General features: G+C 56.5%; 2 protein-coding genes across 7 annotated transcripts in view; both read left to right on the plus strand.

Moving 5' to 3' along the window:
* Positions 1–8,479, plus strand: part of LOC123366283 — a 47,820-nt gene extending 39,341 nt beyond the window's left edge. For all 3 annotated transcript variants that reach the window (XM_045009572.1, XM_045009570.1, XM_045009571.1), the window contains 7 exons: positions 263–349; positions 1,578–1,669; positions 2,040–2,125; positions 4,767–4,833; positions 5,312–5,484; positions 6,618–6,767; positions 7,800–8,479. In XM_045009572.1, coding sequence (XP_044865507.1) covers positions 263–349; positions 1,578–1,669; positions 2,040–2,125; positions 4,767–4,833; positions 5,312–5,484; positions 6,618–6,767; positions 7,800–8,017 — 873 coding nt within the window. In that variant the 3' untranslated portion in view covers positions 8,018–8,479. The remainder of the gene's footprint in view (positions 1–262; positions 350–1,577; positions 1,670–2,039; positions 2,126–4,766; positions 4,834–5,311; positions 5,485–6,617; positions 6,768–7,799) is intronic.
* Positions 8,480–11,572: 3,093 nt separating this feature from the next.
* The window catches only part of SLC29A1 (solute carrier family 29 member 1 (Augustine blood group)), a 56,344-nt gene continuing 49,582 nt past the window's right edge, over positions 11,573–18,334 (plus strand). The window contains exon 1 of one of the 4 annotated variants that reach the window (XM_045010562.1): positions 11,573–11,716. The gene's annotated coding sequence lies outside the window, so the exon portion shown is untranslated. Of the gene's footprint in view, positions 11,717–13,408; positions 13,531–18,334 lie in introns of those variants that run through there. The other 3 variants (XM_045010558.1, XM_045010559.1, XM_045010564.1) reach the window with 3 other exon arrangements.

Consider the following 18,334-nt stretch of genomic DNA (forward strand, 5'->3'; position numbering starts at 1 on the left):
AGGGGAATCCCAGGAGCTGGCACATTTGTACCTCTCCAGATTCCTGACCTATTTGACAGTGCCACAGAGATCCCTTGAGCCCCCACTACTTTTTAATGGCCCTGTCACTAGAAAGCACCAAGATGCACCACGTTCCTGCTAACTCATCAGAGCAGGAGCAGCATAGCAGCCTGGAACTCCCCCCGGACAAGGGAAGAGCTGCCATGCTGACTAGGCCAGGCCTCACTCGCTTCACCTTTGGCCTCTGCTTCTGATCTCTTAGGCAACCTGTCGCACCTGGAACCTGTTCCATGCGGTGCTGATGAGGCAGACACTGTGCTTCTACCAGGACAGGAAGGACACTCTCAAGGTACGGTGTGCAGCTGGGCCCCTCCCAGGGAGATGCGGGATGGGGATGTGAGACTTGACAGTGAGGATAGAGTAGTGTCCGCTGGTGAGAGCAGGAAGAATGGGGGCCGGGACTCCTGGGTTCTGTTCTTGGCTCTAGGTGGGGGAAGGAGAGTGGCAGTGGTTGAAGAAGGAGGGGGACTCAGAACTCCTGAATTTGTCACTTATTTACTGTGTGACCTTGGGCAAGTCCCTTCTTTATGCCTCAGTTTCCTCCTCGGATTGCAGACCAGCACTGGAACAGCTGTCAGAGGTTGTACAGCTTCATTAATGAATGTGTGCAAGTGCTTTGAGGAGCAAATCATCATCAGTGGCAGGAGGCTGCAGATAGCAGGGCTGGGCCAGCTGGGGGAAAAAAACCCTCACCTCCCAGACAGCACATACGGCTGAGGTCGGTGGGGCTGGTGAGGCGAGCACGGGGAGCAAGGATCTCTAGGAAGATGGCTGGAGCTGAAAGGAGAACCGTGGTCTCTTGCTCTCCAGCCTGTCTCCCTGTGCCTGGGCCTTTGGCTGGGGGGAGCCCGGTTGTGTTTGAAGGGGCAGGACAAGACTCCCACCTATGCAGGTGTCCCCGCTACCCCAGGAGCCTGCATGATCCTGTGCTGCTGCCAGCCTCCTGCAGGCCATTAGGGGTTGGTGCTTGGGGTGCTCCTCCTAAGTGCTGGGTTGCTGTGAGCCGGGGAGGTGGCCTTAGTTTCCCAGTCTCTGAGTGATACTGGCACTGCATCCAGGGGGAGGGGATACAAGCACAAAACATTCCCTTAGCTGATGATGCCAGAGACCCACTGAATGGCACACACAGGGATTCACTCACCTTTCACACCTGTATGGCGCTGCCAGCTGCCCCCATCTCCCCCATCTCCAGCTCTCTGCTCCTCACAGTGTCACCCACCTACAGGGCACTTCCACCCCCCTTGGTGCCCACAGTCTCTAGACTGTAGAACAACGTTGCTGCTCACCAGCCTTGCCTTTCGTGAACACCCCCCCCCCATGCGGCGTGCTGGGCGGGAACAGCTTTGTCCTGGCTGTTAGCCCTTGTGGCAGAGCCTAGGTGTGGTGGGGACCACAGAGCAGGATGGAACCTAGTTAGTTGTGAGGCACAGGCACAAAGGAATCCTGCTAGGCATGGGGAAAAGACCCTCCAAGCCTCAGAGGCCTCACTGTCTTCTTTGCTGTCCCTTGTGCTGCAGAGCTCCGTGGTGGCCCTGCCCCTGAACCTCTCGGGAGCACAGTGCACCCAGGAAACCGAGTATACCAAAAAGACCAACTGCTTCAGGCTACAGTGAGTAACCCCAACCAGTCAATTCCACAGAGCTTCAGGAAGGGTGGGCAGTCCCATAAGTACAGTGCCTCCTGCTGGCCTCTTCATAGTGCTGTGACGAATGCCCTTCATTGACCACACGCATAGCCAGATAATGGTAAGCAGTCAGCTCCGATGAAATGCCAGCCCCTGAGCATTGGGGACCAGGCCCTAATCACTGAAGCATGGTTCCTTTGCCTTGGGGCCTGTAGCCCAGAGAGAGTTAATAGGGGGTTCTAGTGTAATTCCACCCTCTATCCCTTTGGCTCCTAGGCTGGTGGGGTTGGAGAGGGGCGGGGTAGGAATTTGCACCTCATGTCATCGTTTTGCTGACTTGCTATTTTCCTCCCAGGCTGCGGGACGGCTCTGAGTACCTCTTGAAAGCTCCATCACAGCTGCTCATGAACCAGTGGGTCTCCAAACTGCAGCAGAATTCAGGTGAGGAACACTCCAGCCACTGGCAGAGCAGGAGGCAATGCAGGGATGGATCAGTGAGGGGCATGGGCAGAGCTGTGTGGGGGGAGCCCAGGGCTGGGATAGCGGCGGGGGGAGTGGGGGCTGCAGGTCAGGGTGAGGGGCAGTGGCAGAGCTGTGTGAGGGGAGCCCAGGGCTGGAACAACAGCAGGACTGAGGGGCGCTGGATGAACTGTGCAGGAAGCTTCATTCTGTGCTTTCATTGCTTTGCTCTCACCACAAGCGGATAGTCCTTCCTGAACTTTCTGGTGCAGGAGGAGTCAGAGGTCTACATTTCTCCCCTTCTAAGTTTCAGGGCTAGGCTTGATTTGTGACCTCACGTGCTCCAGTGTAAATCAGGAGTGACTCCACTGATGCCAGCTGAGTCCCCCTGCCATAAAACTGGTGAGATCCCATGAGGTTGAGGCGCTCCTATGGGCATGACCATTAAACAAGGTCTGTGCCCGGGCAGGCGGCTCAGGCACTGTGACGAAATCCCGGCCAGGTGTGAGAGAGAATCATTGAGACCCCAGGGCAAGAGGAGCCAACCCCTGCCATGGGCCAGCGTGAGTCCCTGGCCTGTCCCACACTGCTCTGTTCCACAGGGCACCAGGGGATTTGAAGCATGTGTTTATTCAGTACATTTCCTCCCCCTATTGCTGGAGGTTTGCAAGTGAGAGTGTGATCCCCCCCCACCCCAATGTCCAAACTCACCAGACTAAATCTCGCGGGGTAGCTGAGGGGTGAGAGCAGATGGGGAACTTCCCAGATTCCTTGGAGCCATAGGCTCCAACTTGAGGTGCTGCTGTCTATGCAGTGAGAGTCCCATGCAGGTTGCTGTATCTGAATCTCTCAGACCAGACCTTAGAGCCTACACTCCCTTTTGCTCTGCAGGGACACTCAGGATTCCTGGGCCCATGTGCTGGCCAAATTTTCTCTTTGCTGCCTCTCCCTGTGGTGGAGTGGTTTGTGTGCCTGGTGCTGCCCTCCACCCCAGAGGTGGCTCCTGAATGTCTGGAATTTGGGCATCTTGATGGGCTCCTCGGGAGGAGAGGAGCTATGTAAACAGCCAAACATTATTGTCCCGGTGCTGAGCTGTGGAGAAGGGCTTGGCCTGGTTAGTTTGCAGACACTGAGCCAGGACCTGCTTCCCTAGTTCATTTTCATTCTGGTGCCCCTTGATGTTGTGAACATGGACAGAAAAATAGCCGCAAAACGCCCCCATGTGCAGCAGGGAAGGGCTTTGTGAGGAAGTGCGCTGTGAGAGGGTGTGATGTCTAAAGCACACCGAAGTGTTGTGCATGAATTGCTCTGTGTAGACCCTGCTGGTGTACAGCAAAGGGCTTTAATATAGTACTGTTTCAAACAACACTGTGTTAAAGCACACCAGCAGGGTCTACGTGAACCAATTAATGCACAACATGTTAATGTGCTTTCGAAATCATAACCCACAGAGTGCATTACCCCCCCCTTATAGACAAGAAGCCCTTTGTACATGCAGCTGGGTTGCTCCTCACACCTAGATCTGTCAGACCCACCCCACACCGATTATTGTCCCTCGGTGAGAAAAAGTGCTTGGGGTCTGTACCCTATGTTATGTACAAATTAGGCTTTGGCTTAAAGTTAGCCAAAGTGTAGAGGAGTCTGGGAAATGGAGGTTGCTAGTGTGAGAAAGTTAGAGATAAGTTGGAGACAGTAAAAATATTGCGGTTATCAAGGACATGAGCCATGGCTATGGAGCCGTTAGGTTTTGGTTATAACTGCTTCAAGCAGGGTTTTTAATTAGTATTTTTGAGAATTGTGAATGTTTGGGGTTTTTTTCCAATTCTGTCTGTATTGATAGTATGGGAAGGATGTTGGTTCAGATGTTCATTTACATAATATGTAATGTAAAGAGCCAATAAGGAGGAGGAGGAAATATAATTATGGTAAGGGACAGTGTAATGTTAGATAGTATGATAATAGATTATAAAAGGAGTCATTTTGTTAATTTGGGAGGAGCACCACTTAACGTCCAAAGGGTCCCGTTAGGTTCCAAGATTATCAGGTTGGACGGCACGCTGTTGTCAGTGGTCCAATCGCTCGCTGACACGCTATTTCATCTTCGTGTGCATGTAGAATTGTGGTACTGGGTAAGTAGTAATCACATCCCTGTTTGCTTAGCGACGCATTTTGCTTTTGAATAAAGTTTAGTTTCATCATTCTAAGTGGTCCTCTACTAAATACATTTTCCATAACCAACCTAGAGGCTCAAACTAAGTTGGGTTTTATTGCACCCTTAACTTTAATAACTCCATATTAACTGGAAACATTTCAATATAAGGTGACAGCTCGCAGACAGGCACTGCCCTTACCTATCCCAAGTGCCAGGCCATCTGGGGCTGCCCAAGGCAGCCTCCGTAACCCATTCCCCTAGACGGGAACCTCTGCTGTTGACCCGACACTGAGCACAGAAGGGCAAATCCTGAGCCATGCCGAGCACCCATGACTCTCAGCACCTTTCCGGCATTGGCCCCAGGTGGTTCAGCCCAACGTGGCATGAGACAGGCCCTGCCATCTGTGAATTTCAGGACTCTTGTTGCTGACTCTATTCCACGTTATCAATAGATATTTGCTTTGCCCACAGGTTTCCCTGAAGTGGATTATTTCCAGGCACTCACGCAGCCTGCCGAAGGGACCAGCTCTGCTATGGGGTGAGTGCTGGGAAACTCCATCTAATCAGTGAGCAGGTGATGGTTAATGCTTGGCATTCAGAGCCACTCATGCCAGGGCCCTGCAGCGTAGCTGAAGGGGGCTGTGCTGACCCAATGAATTAGCTGCGCTGCCCAGGCCAAATCTCCTTCCATTACCTGCCCATGTCTCTAACCTCTCCACGTCCCTTTGGCTATTGCCCCATCTTCACTGGGGTTTGCAGCTCCTCCCAGTTTAGTATCACCTCCCAACCCCATTAGCATGCTGTGTCACCCAGCTTCCTGGGCTATAAAGAAGCTTCAGGTGAGCCAGGCTGTGGCCTGCATTAGATGCCTCCCCCACTCAGAGCCCCCAGGTAGGGGTCCTGCCCAAGCTGGTTTGAATTGTCTGTGGATCGGATTGCCTGAGGCGAGCAGGCCCTCTCTGCAGGTGAGACAGGCTCTGTAAATCTGTCTCTCTGCCACTCCCTTTTGTACCCAGACCCAGCAAGATCTCTGGGCCTGGAAGCTCCAGCTCTGCCCACCTGCTGGGACATCATCAGCCTGTTACAGCCAAGAACCAAGAGATCACACTGCTGCCCAGGTCAAGTGCCAGGCTGCAGCTGCCTTATGGGACTCGGGAGGACACACTGGATTCAGCAGCCTCACAAGCAGGTGGGTGGGTGTGGTGACTTCCCAGCACCCCAGCCTGTTGGGGCCTCTTCTCACGTGCCCAGCTCAGTCTCGCTTGCTCCCTGTAGCAGGACAGTGCCCCTCACACTACTCTGCTCACGCCTGGGTAGGTGGCTCCATAATAACCCCCACCCGAGCTACAGGTTCCAGCATCATGTCCTGAGTCCTTCCGCCAGCAGGGCCTTCCTGCACAGTCTCAGAGCTGGTACGAAGCATGTACGAGTGACACCAGCCATTGCATGGTGAGAGGGAGCCAAGCTGAGTAGGAGACACTAATGTCCTCAGAATCCTCTCTCCAGCTGGAGAGACACCATGAACTCGCCCACGCTGGAGTTTGGGCAGGACACCTGGGTTAACCTCCCCACACCTCACCCCCATCCCAGCTCCTGTGCAGAGTGCCCTGGCCAAGCCACCTCCTCTGGAAGATGACCCCACTTGGAGTACTGCTGCTCCTAGCACTGCACTGGGATGCTGAGGTCAGAGGAGAGAGCGCCCCCTGTTGAGCTACACACAACACCTCCCTGCAGCACAGCCCCCCTTCAGAGCATTGGGCTCAGTACTGACCCTCTAGAGACATCTCCACCACCCTCTGCTGAGTCACTGCTACTCAAGAGGAGAGAGCACCCCCTACTGAGTCACCTCCCTCCCTCCTTGCAGCACCCTGGTTTTAACTGGGGTCTCTCTGCCAAGTGCCAAGCCTCACCCTGTCCGTTGAACTGGGGATTTTGTGATGAGGATGTTTGTCCCACCAGTGGCTGGACTGAAACCCACCAGCTCCCCTTGCGCAGTCCAGCCATGGAATGAAGCTAGGTCACTGCTGACCAGGGCTGGATTGGTACCAATTTCCAGAGGTGAAAGGTCCCATCTTCTACTCCCATCACCATTCTGGGTTTGGTGGGCTAATCCTCCCCTGCAGACAGTACAAGTGACCCAAGGCTCTTTGGGGCTGGCAGGGTGGCATCCTGTTGTGACCTTGCATCTTACCATGTTGCACCAGTGTAACAACAGTACCATTGTAATGCACTGAGTTTGTGCTAGAGCAACCTGTGCTTAGAAGCCCTTGTCTGTCTGACATATATAAGCTCCTTTCCTTGTGTTTTCCCTTTCTGCATTAGGAGATAATCACAAAGCCGTCAGCCACACGACAGGGCACAGGCAGTGCCAGTGGTTGCCTGCTGGGTCTCCAAGATCCCAGGATAACAGTTACCAGGAGGAGGAGGATGCGCTGGTGACACACAAGAGGAGGTCTCACTCGTTCACCTCAGGTATGGAGCACAAGGAGACTGGGTTAGTGGCAGGAGCAGGGGACCGGGAGCCCATAGGTCGGTGCTCTGTTCCTGGCTCTGGCCCTTTGTCCAGGGAGGACTCTGCACCTCAGTCTCCCCGTCTGTAATCCTAACCCCCCTTCCAGCGGGGCTGTGCTTGTAAAGAGCTTGGAGATCCTGGCATGAATGGTGGTATAGAATCCTGATTGACCGGCCTTAGTAGGCTTCTGGCTCCTGATTGGCTGGCTGTGGCAGGCTGCTACATATAAGTGGTTCGCTAGTCAGAGATGATGGGAAGGGGGCTGAGATCCAGGCCTCTTTGTGTTCCCATCACAGAGCCAGTCCAAGGGCTTCATCCCCAAGGTTGGGGTTGTGAGTCATGCTTGGTTGACCCCAATCGGGGGTGAGGCTGGGGATGGAGAGTGTATGACCTATATGCAGGTTTTAGAAGAGCCATTCAAGCTGTAAAGAGTCTGAGCTTCCCAGGTAGGCTTCCACCTGGGCTTGTGGGACTAAGCACAGCTTCACAGGCTTTCAGCTGAACCTCACACTTGCCCACCCAGCCCTAAGGTGTCTTTCCCCTGAAAGTTCAGACTTTCCTTTTCAAGGTCTGAATTTAATTGCCAAAGGCCACCATGTGATGGCGCCAACACCCTTCTCCTCACAGTGACATGTCTAGAATAGAGAGGGGTCTCTGCTCTGGGCACTGGGGAGGTTGCCCCCAAAATAAAGTGGATAGGAAGTCCCTGTATTTGTATCCCATTCCCCAGTGCCCCTTATCCAGACAGTCCCCTGTATGTGGGACCAGATTGGAGCTGGTGCCCTGCTAGTCAAAGCTCTCATACCTCCTGTGAGGGAATTGGGTTATGACACCCCCCGCCCGGCGAGCCTGACCATCCTCTGATCAGGGGCCAGACAGGATCTGGGGCTTGGCAGGGAAAGGCCCCATATCCCAGGCCCCCTGATAGTTCAGTGGTGGTGGTGGTGTTTCCATGGGAAGCTGCAGCCTGCCCAATGCTTCATCTCTTTCAGCCACTTACCAGAAGATCACGCCGGTGTCGGTGCCCAAGGAGCCCCTGGAGGCTGGGAGCAGCTACTCCATCACACTGTACATCGGGGAGCAGGCGGTGGCCATGCCCAGGGCTCGCTGTCACTCCTTCGTGGCCAGGCCGGGGAGCCCACGGGAAGGCGCCTCCTCTCGCCACAAGAACAAATCCGTCTTTAAGAAGTTCTTTGGGAAGAAAGAATGAGCCTACTGGATTGGGGGGATGCAGGTTGCAAGGGGGCTTGAGACTGCCATTGCTTCCTCCATGCAGGTCTGTTAGCTCCCACTTGTGTGCCATCCTAGCAGGACCTCTCCACCCAGCACCTGTCCACAGGGCTCCCTCCCTCCCCAGGGCTGATGGGAGTACTGGGAGGGAGAGAGACTGCTGTGCTGGGCCGTACCAGCCCAGGGCTGCCCCTCACCCACCCACGCCTAATGGGAGCAGCCGCCAGGGACCAGGCTGCTCTGGCAGACACAGAGCAGGAAGGGGGTGCATTGCTGTATCTATCAGAGCCCACTCACTGAGCTTGCAGGGACCGGTCTTTGTGTACCAGTGGAGCTGATGGAGCCCTGTGTTTGGGGGTGTTGGGCAGCTGATTCCCCAGATGCCCTGGGGCACAGGCTGTCCAGCGCAGGGAAAAGGGATTATTGTTGTTATTAAAACCAAACAAACCAAATTATCTTGCTGTTTCTTCCTCCTCTTGCTAGCAGGGCCAGCGTTAGGAGGAGGTTCCCTTGGGCTGCGATTCTCCTGAGTCCCATGCCAGGGGGCCTTCCTCAGATCCCTCAGGTGTGCTGTAGGAACCAGTGCTTGCTAGGGAGAGCTGTGCTGGGTTCAATGGAAAAGGGGGCTAGTCTGCACTGCGCTGGGTTGGCGAGGGGCTCCTTGGAACACTGAAATCGCAGGGGGAGCTGGTCCTTCTCTCCGGGAAGCCTGGACCTGAAGCCTTCCTTGTGCATGGTAGATCATAGCCCAGCCCCGAGCTGCCCAGCTGACCCCAACTAGAGCGGGGTCTACAGGGAATCTCACCCCCCTCCCTGGAGACACAGCCTAGAGGTGATTCCATACCACTGAGTGCTAAGCTGGTGAGCTTTCCTCTGCCTGCAACTGCCACCCCCTCCCCAAGGAGACCTGCCCGGGGAAGGAGCTGTGGGTCAGGCCAGACCCAGACACCCCTCCCAGGGGAGCTCAGTCCAGAAGTAGCACCTGTTCTCCACCCACTGCTCAGGGGGGATTTTCACAGGCCCATGCCCCAGTTCACATGGTTGGTGTAGGGGGTGAGTTCATTACTCTGTCCACTGAGACCCCAGATGCTTTGCAGCAACTGTACTGGGCTGCACTTGACTCCGGTTGCTCCTAACCAACCACAAGGGCACAAAGGATGGGCACAAGGGGAGCCAGTGAGCTTCTTAGGCTGTGTAACTCACCCCTGCAGTGCCTCCTGCTGGTCATCTCAGGGAATTAGCTCTCCAGCCTCTGGAGCACCCTCTGCAGGCCAGTGTCCTACTGCTGCTTAGCCCCTATGTCCCTCCCTGGACTCCAGTGCCCTGATATCTGGGGTGCTTCCCCCTGGCAGTAACCCCTCAGTCTCAGGGTCTCCCCTCCCCAGGGAACCCCCATCCCCACCTCACCTCAGTCGTAGGCTACTGCCAGTCACCAACCTAGTCCCCATGCCCTGGGGCAGACTGCAGTGTCAGCCACTCATAGGCAAGGTTGGATCTGGACCTGCTGCCTCTCTCTGCAGCCCAGTGCCTCTGTAGAGCTTTGGAAAAGGCCCTGCAGTCCAGGGAGTTGCCAGCCTAGAGCTCCCCCACCCCTCTGGTCTTTCCCCAGCCCTGCCTCACTCCAGGCACCCTGAGCTTCCCAGCAGCAAGCAAGCAAGCGAGCATCCATCTGTGTCTGTCTCTCTCTCAACAGAGAGAGACTGACTACTCCATGGGCCACTGCCCTCTTATAAGGGCCAGCTGTGACCACCCTGCTACAGGCTGCCATTCAGAGTGAGAGGGTATCAGGCACTGGATGGAGTAGGGGGCTGTGTGCTCAGCCCCAGGGGAAAGGTGAGCCATATCACACCCTCTCCTCCCTGCTGGATTTGAGGTGCGAGGATTGGATTTAAAAGGTAGGGATACTCTAGGATGACAGGGAAGGCTGTGGGTACCAAGCAAGTGTATTGAGTTCAGGATAAGGGGCTGCTCCTGTCAGCTTGAGAGCTGCCATCCTTTTCTTTGCCCATGTCTCTGCAGCACCTTGGCTATTAGCTAATCCCTTTCTCACTGCAGGGCTGGGCTCTACAGGTGCATAGTACTACAGCAAAACCTGGCAGGATGGGGGGGGTGGGGCTGTCAGACTGGAACATCTGGGTTTTTCCCCATTCCAAAAGGAACATCTGACTTGCAACTTCTAATGTGTGAGCAGGCATGGCGCCTGGGGCGGGGGCTGACCTCAGGGCCCCTGGGCCAAGCAAATAAGGTAAGGGTGGGGTCCCCTGGCACCAGACTGCAGGTAGTCAGTTCCATTCCAATCTTTGCTCAGTCCCTCCTGATATCTATGGAGTGAAATGGGCAGGTCTTGGTCTAGTTCCCAGGGCCATAGCACAAAATCACAGGCAGAACTGGCACTGATTGGCTACCTTGTTGGGAGCTGTGGCCGTGAGGTATGGGGCTGGCGGGGCCATGGAGGCTGAGCTCCCCTCTCTCCCAGGGGAAGGTCTGTGGCACACTGGCTGGCACGTGTGGGGCCAGGCTGTACTGTCTGTGCACACAGTGGGAGTCAGTCTTCAGGGCTCTCAGCCTTCCGCCTATGCAGTGACGTTCCCCATATCTTCCTGCTTCCCAGTCCAGGAAAGAGTTTTCCTCTTAGCTTTCTTGCCTCCCTCCTATTGGCTCCACCTCCTGTATTCTAGTCCAACTCAATCAACCTGCTTTCACTCTCGCCAAAGTAAACACAGCATTCATGCTGCCTTGATGGGAGCCCGCGAGAGAGGCAGCCTCTTGCCCTGTGGCAGGGAGCCTCGTACTCTCCGAACTGGGGAGGGGGCAAGCCCTGGCAGGGGCTGGAAGAAGGTGGTTGAGATGATGGGCTCAAGGGCTTGGCCACCACCTACTCCAAGAGCAGCTGGTCAGCAATGGCCCAGTGTCATTCCATGGCTGCTCAGGGCTTGTGGGGGGGGGGGGGAGGGGCTGGTGGGTCTCAGTCCAGTTGTTGGTGGGACAAGCGTCCTCATTGCCAAATCGCCAGCGCAACAGACAGGGTCAGGCCTTGTACTGGGATGAGAGCCAGCAGGAAAAGCCAGCGTGCTGCAGAGAGAGGTGTGGGTGATAGCAGGGATGCTGTCCAGTCACAGCCAGTACTGACTCCAAGGTCCCAGCCTGTGAAGGGGTGCAGTGCTGCAGGCAGCACTACAGGTGTCTCAGAAGGGGGCGCTTTCCCCTCCAGCTTTGCACTGAAGCCCATGTTCCTGCCTGGTACTGTGTTGCTTGACGGGTCCTTTTTGGGAAGAACCCTAAACTCAAGGCCCTGCCCAATTGCAAGCCCATGAAACTCCCCAGCCCCCTTCCTCATGGGTTCTGGTGCTTAGCCCCAGACTCCCAGGCAGGTCACGTTCTACTGACAAACCTTCCCTGCAGTTTCTATGGGTGAAGCTACTTCCTCCTGCAAACTGCTGCTGCAGGCAGCGTCCACCGGCTGAGCCAGTGGGGGCTGTGCTGAGCCAGTCCCAGCTGGTGGCATGGCTCTTAAATCTGCACCTGCTGTGCAGTCTGTGGAAGGGCTTGGCTCAGCTTTGGGGTTAAGAAGCGCTTCATTCCTCCTGTGGGTGGTAGGCACTCACCGGGACTACTCGGCCAAGAGCGGCAGAGGAGAGGAGATGGCAGTGTAAACCCCAGAGACAGCTGGATCCTTGAGGTAACGGGCTGCAGATGCACAAGGCCATGGGGTGAGGAATGAGGGTGACAGGGGAGCCCTGACCCTGGAGGGCTGGAGCACGGGGGGATGAGAGGTCCTGGGAGCCCAGATCTGGGAACACAGATTGTGCTGTCATAATGGTAACTTGGCTGTTCTGGTGTGGGGTGATCCTGGAGACAGAGGCACCAGCTCAGGGAACAAGGCTGGCCTCTCTCCTCTGGGTCTGCACCTTCCCCTGCTGAGCCAGGACCATGAGCTGAGCAAAGCTGTGCAGCCTCCTGCCCCAATGTCTGTAGAAAGGTTAATATGGTGGGCTGGCCAGCACCACATGAGGAAGTGAAAGGGCCCCTGGGGAGGAGGCTTGAGCAGAACCAGCTACATGGAGCTGCTCTTCTGGTCCCTGTCCCAAGGTGTCCCCTGTCTCTCAGGGCAAACTGCTGCACCACAAGGATGCCCACCACTGCCCCCTGCTCTGGGCAGTGGTGGGCATCCTCTGTCTGTCATTCACAGGGCTGGCCTGCCCTGCCCCAGGAAGCTCTAAGAAGCAGCACCTCAGTCAGTTCTTGCCAGGAGGGAGATCCTGCAGGGGGAGGTCCACAGCATTGCCTGGAGAAGGATCTGAGTCCAGCCCTAGGCACCCTGGCCTCAGGAACCAAGGAAATGGTGGCAAATGTGGAAGGGATCTGAGTGGCTGGGGTGTCCCTTCATGGCAAGGGTGTGTTGGTGTGTGGGATGTCTTAGTTCTCTTCTCCGGGATGAAGGGCAGCAGAGGGAGAGAACCAGGGGCAGACACTTGCTGAAGAGTCAAGGCTGGGTTCAGTCAGGTAGATGTCCAGAGTGGGGAAAGGGCCAGACAAAGGGGGAGACAGTTCTCAGGCCCCTCACCCCTCTAACCCACCAAGGGCCAGAAGCCAGAACCACTTTGTTCTGCTGCTGGTCAGGAGCAAGGAGCGCTGGCAGAGCTGTGTGTGGGGAGCCCAGGGCTGGGATAGCGGGGGGGCTGCAGGTCAGGGCAAGGGGCACCGGCAGAGCTGTGTGTGGGGAGCCCAGGGCTGGGATAGCAGGGGGGGCTGCAGGTCAGGGGTGAGGGGCACGGGCAGAGCTGTGTGTGGGGAGCCCAGGGCTGGGATAGCAGGGGGGCTGCAGGTCAGGGATGAGGGGCACCGGCAGAGCTGTGTGTGGGAAGCCCAGGGCTGGGATAGCGGGGGGCTGCAGGTCAGGGGCGAGGGGCACCGGCAGAGCTGTGTGTGGGGAGCCCAGGGCTGGGATAGCAGGGGCTGCAGGTCAGGGATGAGGGGCACTGGCAGAGCTGTGTGAGGGGAGCCCAGGGCTGGGATAGCGGGGGGGCTGCAGGTCAGGGATGAGGGGCACCGGCAGAGCTGTGTGAGGGGAGCCCAGGGCTGGGATAGCAGGGGCTGCAGGTCAGGGATGAGGGGCACTGGCAGAGCTGTGTGAGGGGAGCCCAGGGTTGGGATAGCAGGGGGGGCTGCAGGTCAGGGTGAAGGGCACCGGCAGAGCTGTGTGAGGGGAGCCCAGGGCTGGGATAGCAGGGGGCTGCAGGTCAGGGTGAAGGGCACCGGCAGAGCTGTGTGTGGGGATAGCAGAGGGGCGAGGGGCAGTGGCCTATGGAGGGTGCCCCAGCACCCCGGCACTCAGCCTGGTGGAGGAGACGAGCACTAGGACCCGGGGGAGCGCCCCGCCCCGCTCCCCAGCCCGGGAAGCTGCGAGCGAGGACCGCTAGCCGCCCCCGAGAGTTGCCAGCGAGAGGCGGCGGGAAAAGGAACCAGCCCCCGCCCTGGGGCCACGGGAGACGTGTAAGCACCCGCCGCCACTGTGCCCCGGGGCTGGCGCGGCCGGGCTCCTCGCCGGGCGGAGCCAGGCACCGGGGAAGGGGGGCGGGGGGGCGCTACAGGTTGCAAACCCAGAGCGGAGTTGCCCGCCCGGGGGGTGGGGGCTGGGGGCTGGGGGCTGCTTCCCGCTCCCTGCTGGGACACGTCGCGGCCTCTGCACGCGTGTCGGAAGTGTGACCGTGAGCGCGGGCACTGTGCTCCCGGCACCACGTGTGGCGGTCGGTCTCCCTCCCTCCCTGGGCTGGGGCTGGGGCTGGTGCGGCTCCCCTGGGTTCCCCGCCCGGCCTCCTGCCCCGTCGGTCACCGCAGCCCGCTCCGCTCTGCCCCCGCACCCCCGATTCCTGTGCAGCCCCCTCCGGTTCGTTCACAGTCACCAGCCTGCCCCCCACGCGTGGCTTAGCTACACACCGGCTATATCCTGTTATAACTCTGGGCTTAGAAACATACAGTTAGAGCTGGGCAGCCCCCTCGCCAGGACACAGTTCCGCCGTGCCAGGGGCCTGGTGTCAGATAGTTAGAGGAACAATACTGCGATAAGCGCCTTTATTCGGCCGTTGCTACATCCATACTAGGGCATTGCACTGGTTTAGCTGTGCCTCTAGGGCAGTACAAAATCTGTTTGCGGGCCGGCCTCCAGATTGCACCATCCCTGCTGCCCCGCCACCTTACGCGGCTCTGCCCTTGCCTGCATCTCGAGTCTCATTCCTTATGTCCTTGCCCCTTCTCTCTCTCCCGCCTTTGTGCGTGATCCCAGCCAGCCTCCCCTTCAGACCCTAACTAATGGTTCACTTGTCCTTTGATGTCCCACGCGTGCTCAGATTCAGCTTATACATCAGCACTCTTGTAACTGCTCAGGCGGGGTGCCCCTGCACCACTGGGCTTTCTCTGAGCTCCTGGGCAGGGTCGGGCATGGGCAGCAAATCCTGAGCCTGTTAGCTAGGCTCAGCTCTGAATGGCTGAGTCTGGCTCTCTGCAGGGTGCCAGTGTGTGTGTCAGGGACAGGAAGAAGGAGCAGGTACTGCCTCTGCACGCCATGCCCTGGGCTCTCAAGGTCAGGCCTTTCCTTTGCAATCCTGTTAAAGGGCCACACAGTTTGCTGGCAGCTCATGCAGCAGCTGTCGCTGCAGTGTGGTGTCTGGTTCCATTACAGTCCCCTCTGCCTCCTGTCCTACAGCAGCATGTCCACAGTCTGTGATAGGTTGTATTCAGGGATGGGGCAGTGCCAGGAGTTGGGTGTTCTTCTGGGGAAAGAGAGGCAGCAAAGCAAGGTGTCAGGCAGTCTGAGAAGCTGGAGCAGGGAGCTAATTAGGAGGGAGAAAGGGTGAGCTGGGCACATGTCCAGCAGTGAAGAGTTTGCCTTCAGGAGTACAATGTGTTTTGTCAGTGTGGTGAGAGCATGGGCTGGGAACCAGGACTCCCAGACTTGCTGTGTGACCGGGGGTAAGTCACTGCCTATGTCTGTGTCTCAGTTTTCCCCTCTGCAAAATGAGATTCCTGGGGCCCTCCAGCAGGGTGGATTGTGAGGCTGAATTAATTGTTTGCAAAGCTTGCTGAGACCCTCATCCAGAAGGTACTGTAGGAAGCAATGGATGATTATTGCCACATCCCCTTTGTAGTGTGGACTCCATTGTGCTGCACAGATATTCAGGAGAGCTGATCCCCGCCATAACAAGTAGGCGTAACAAACAGGAGGGAGAGGAGGTAGTGATCAAAGCAAGCGGGTCTGCAGCCTAGCACTGCACACAGGTGGATGGCTGCAAACCTCACCCATGTGACTGACAGGAACAAACTGTAGTGCTAATATTAAAGCCAGGGCACCAGCCCTCTGCATTGCGGAGCAATTATCTTCCAGGGCAGCTGTCAGCATGGCTTGTTGGAGAGACCCTGCGCTGCTTCCCAGCCGTGTTGGGAATGAGGATGGGGCTCTCGGTGTGGAGTAAACCAGGGTTCTAGGGGCATCATTTGGTAGCAAACAGCAAGTAACTCTCTTCTGCTGGCTCAGTTCCAATGCAAGCCCATCCAACCCCTGCCAGTGAGGACAGTCCTTGTCCTTCTACACAGTCCAATCCAAACCCTGCCAAGTGGCCTCTCCGGGACCAGAACAGCGAGCTGGCTTCCCCAGTGAGGATACCAACTCCTGTTCTGGGCACAGGAGTATGCCTTGAGCCCTGTCTGAAGCTGCCTCTCCAAGGAACCAGATGGGCGTGATGCTCAACACTCAGCCACATGCATCCTTGTGTGATGCTTTAAACTCCTCCTGGTTTCCCAGAGGGGGCAGTCTGTTGCTCAATGGGTCACTGTGTCAGCTGCTCAAGTGATGCTGCCCTGGGGACAGCCTCTGAGTTACAATCAGCTGAGAACAGAAGGAGTGAGTCAGCTCCATGCAGTGAGTTCCCAGGATGGCGGCTAGAGCCCCAGTCCTTTTCCTGGCGCTGTCCATCTCAGATGGCACCGCAGGCTGGTTCTCTGAGTGCAGTGGAGAGAGGCAATGGGCAGAGAGTCACTTTTCAGACTAGAGCTAGGAGGCTCACCCGAGGTGGCACAGCCTGGGAATAGAACCCAGGAGTCCTGCCTGACTCCCAGTCATGTGCTCTAACCACTACAGCTTAAGACAACACTTCCTTCCAGACCTGGCAATAGAACCCAAGTGTTCTGACTCCCAGTCCTGGGCTTTCATTACAGGCCCAGATTTCAGGAGCAACCTCCCCGGTGCAATGCAGGCCCTATGCAGCTGGACCTCAGAACTTACACCAGTGCCCTGCATCTTGAAACTGCCTCCTGCCAAGGGAGATAGAGCCTGATCTGCTACTTCTAAACCTTACCAGCTACACCCACAACCCCCGAATTCCCCACTTGCTCCAGTCCCAGTACTGCCCCCTTTCCCCGATACTCCGCTGCGCGAGTGAGTGGAACAGCAAAGCAAAGTGGACAAGACCTCTGGAGCACTTCACTTGCTGTGTGTAGTTTTGTGCTGCAGAGATCTTGTCCAGTTCACTTTGCTGCTCCACTCGTGCATGGTGTGAAGCAGAGGCCAAAAGGGGCAGCTTCCTTCCCTGATGCTGCTCACCATCTCCCTCCATCCCCTGAGCCCATGGGTGATTAGCACTGTGCTCACTCACCCGCCTGTTTAACTTTCTTGTCCTCTTACCTACATACATCAAGCCACAGAGGAATTTAAGTCTATAAACCACCTAATCCATTTCCCGTGTGCCTCATGTGCTACCTTGATCCCTGTCAGGGAACAGTGCAGGACAACTTCTGCTCTCTACATGGCATGGGGCTGCAAGATTTCCTTCCCTAGCTTTCTCAAAGGGGAATTCCATTGCCTGTTGTTGTGGCTGAAGGTGAGCTGTATATGGGAGCCCTGTATCACTTGATTTCCCATATCCCGAGGGAGGCTTTGGCTGAGCCATCTGGGTGTAGTGCTGGTTTAGTAGGGAGAGTGCTCCCTCCTGTTGTCTGAGTGGATCAGAGTTGGAATTGACTTAAAAAAGCGGGGAAAGATCTGATGTTGGAGCAAATCCGTGGCCACCTGGGATTTCACGGTTGTTTCTGATCTGCTGTGCCCATTGTGGCCTCTCAGAACTTCACAGCAGCAATGGAGATAGCATTCAGATCCTCATGCTCCACCACCAACACAGGCCCAGCCGTAGGAGCTGGGGGAGAGTTGCCATAGCAGTACAGGGCTTATGGCACCCAGCTCAGTTGTTCGGATTCCAACCAGCAGAGGGCAGTGGTTTGCTAGCTAGCTCATTACTCTGTTTTAGTCTTTTTACAGTGCATCTGCCTCTCTGTGCTTTGCCTCAGTTCTTAGGCAGCCCAGACCAAGTAGTTAGTCACACCAGTATAACTGCCCATCCTCTCTGGCTTTTACATAGGGACAAGGGGCAGGGCTACATGGCTGAAATAGGGAATTGAAACCAATATCTGGAGCTCCAAAAGCACAAGAACTAAGGAAGTAACTCCATTAGCTGCCACTAAGTAGCAGGCTGTTATAATCCCTCAATCCGGCCTCTGGTGGGCAGCAACATGATCACGACGCCAAACCAGCATCTTATACAGATGCCTGGAATCGTAACACCAGCTAAAGTCCCACAGCAGGGGCCAGGCTGTCCCCTGTTCAATACTGATGGGCCAGCTCAAAAGGCAGCTGAATGTCACCGCGGGAGCATCGTAGGCCCTAATCCAGAGGATGATAGATCAAAGCTGTGGTGCACAAGGCCTGTCTGAGACACTCAGGAGACCCCAGGAGACCAACAGACCTTTTCTTCCTCTGGTTTTGGTGCCAGTGTAAGTGTTCAGGTATTAGGCCATGAATGCCTGCTCTTTGCTCAGCAATGGCTGGGATGAGTCAGGTTAGTGCTGCCATCCAGGATCCTCACGAAAGGGAGCTTGATTTCCTTGGCCAGTTCACTTTTAACGCTTGGTCACCCAGCAGGTGCTTTAGCCCAGAAGTGGCTGCTCCCAAGAGAGCCCAGCGGGGCTCAGAGAGGCCATGTGGCAGTTTATGAGAAGTCTCTACCCACTCACCAGGAAGTGCCTGGTCCTGCTGCTGTCAGCTGGCTTGTTTGCTGCCATGGTGAATTTGGTGGCGGTGAAACATGCAGGATTTCCTGGTCTGGAGCTGCAGACCTCTGTGGACAGGGATACACACACATACCCCCACTCCTCTGGACAATGTGCCCTGGTTCTACTCTGGAGGACCCCCTCCACCACGGGGGTCCCAGGCAGGGGATGGGCTGAGTGAAAGAGATGGTGCAGCCCAGTG

The sequence above is a fragment of the Mauremys mutica genome, chromosome 3 (assembly GCF_020497125.1).
Source record: "Mauremys mutica isolate MM-2020 ecotype Southern chromosome 3, ASM2049712v1, whole genome shotgun sequence".
Classification (NCBI taxonomy): Eukaryota; Metazoa; Chordata; order Testudines; family Geoemydidae; genus Mauremys; species Mauremys mutica.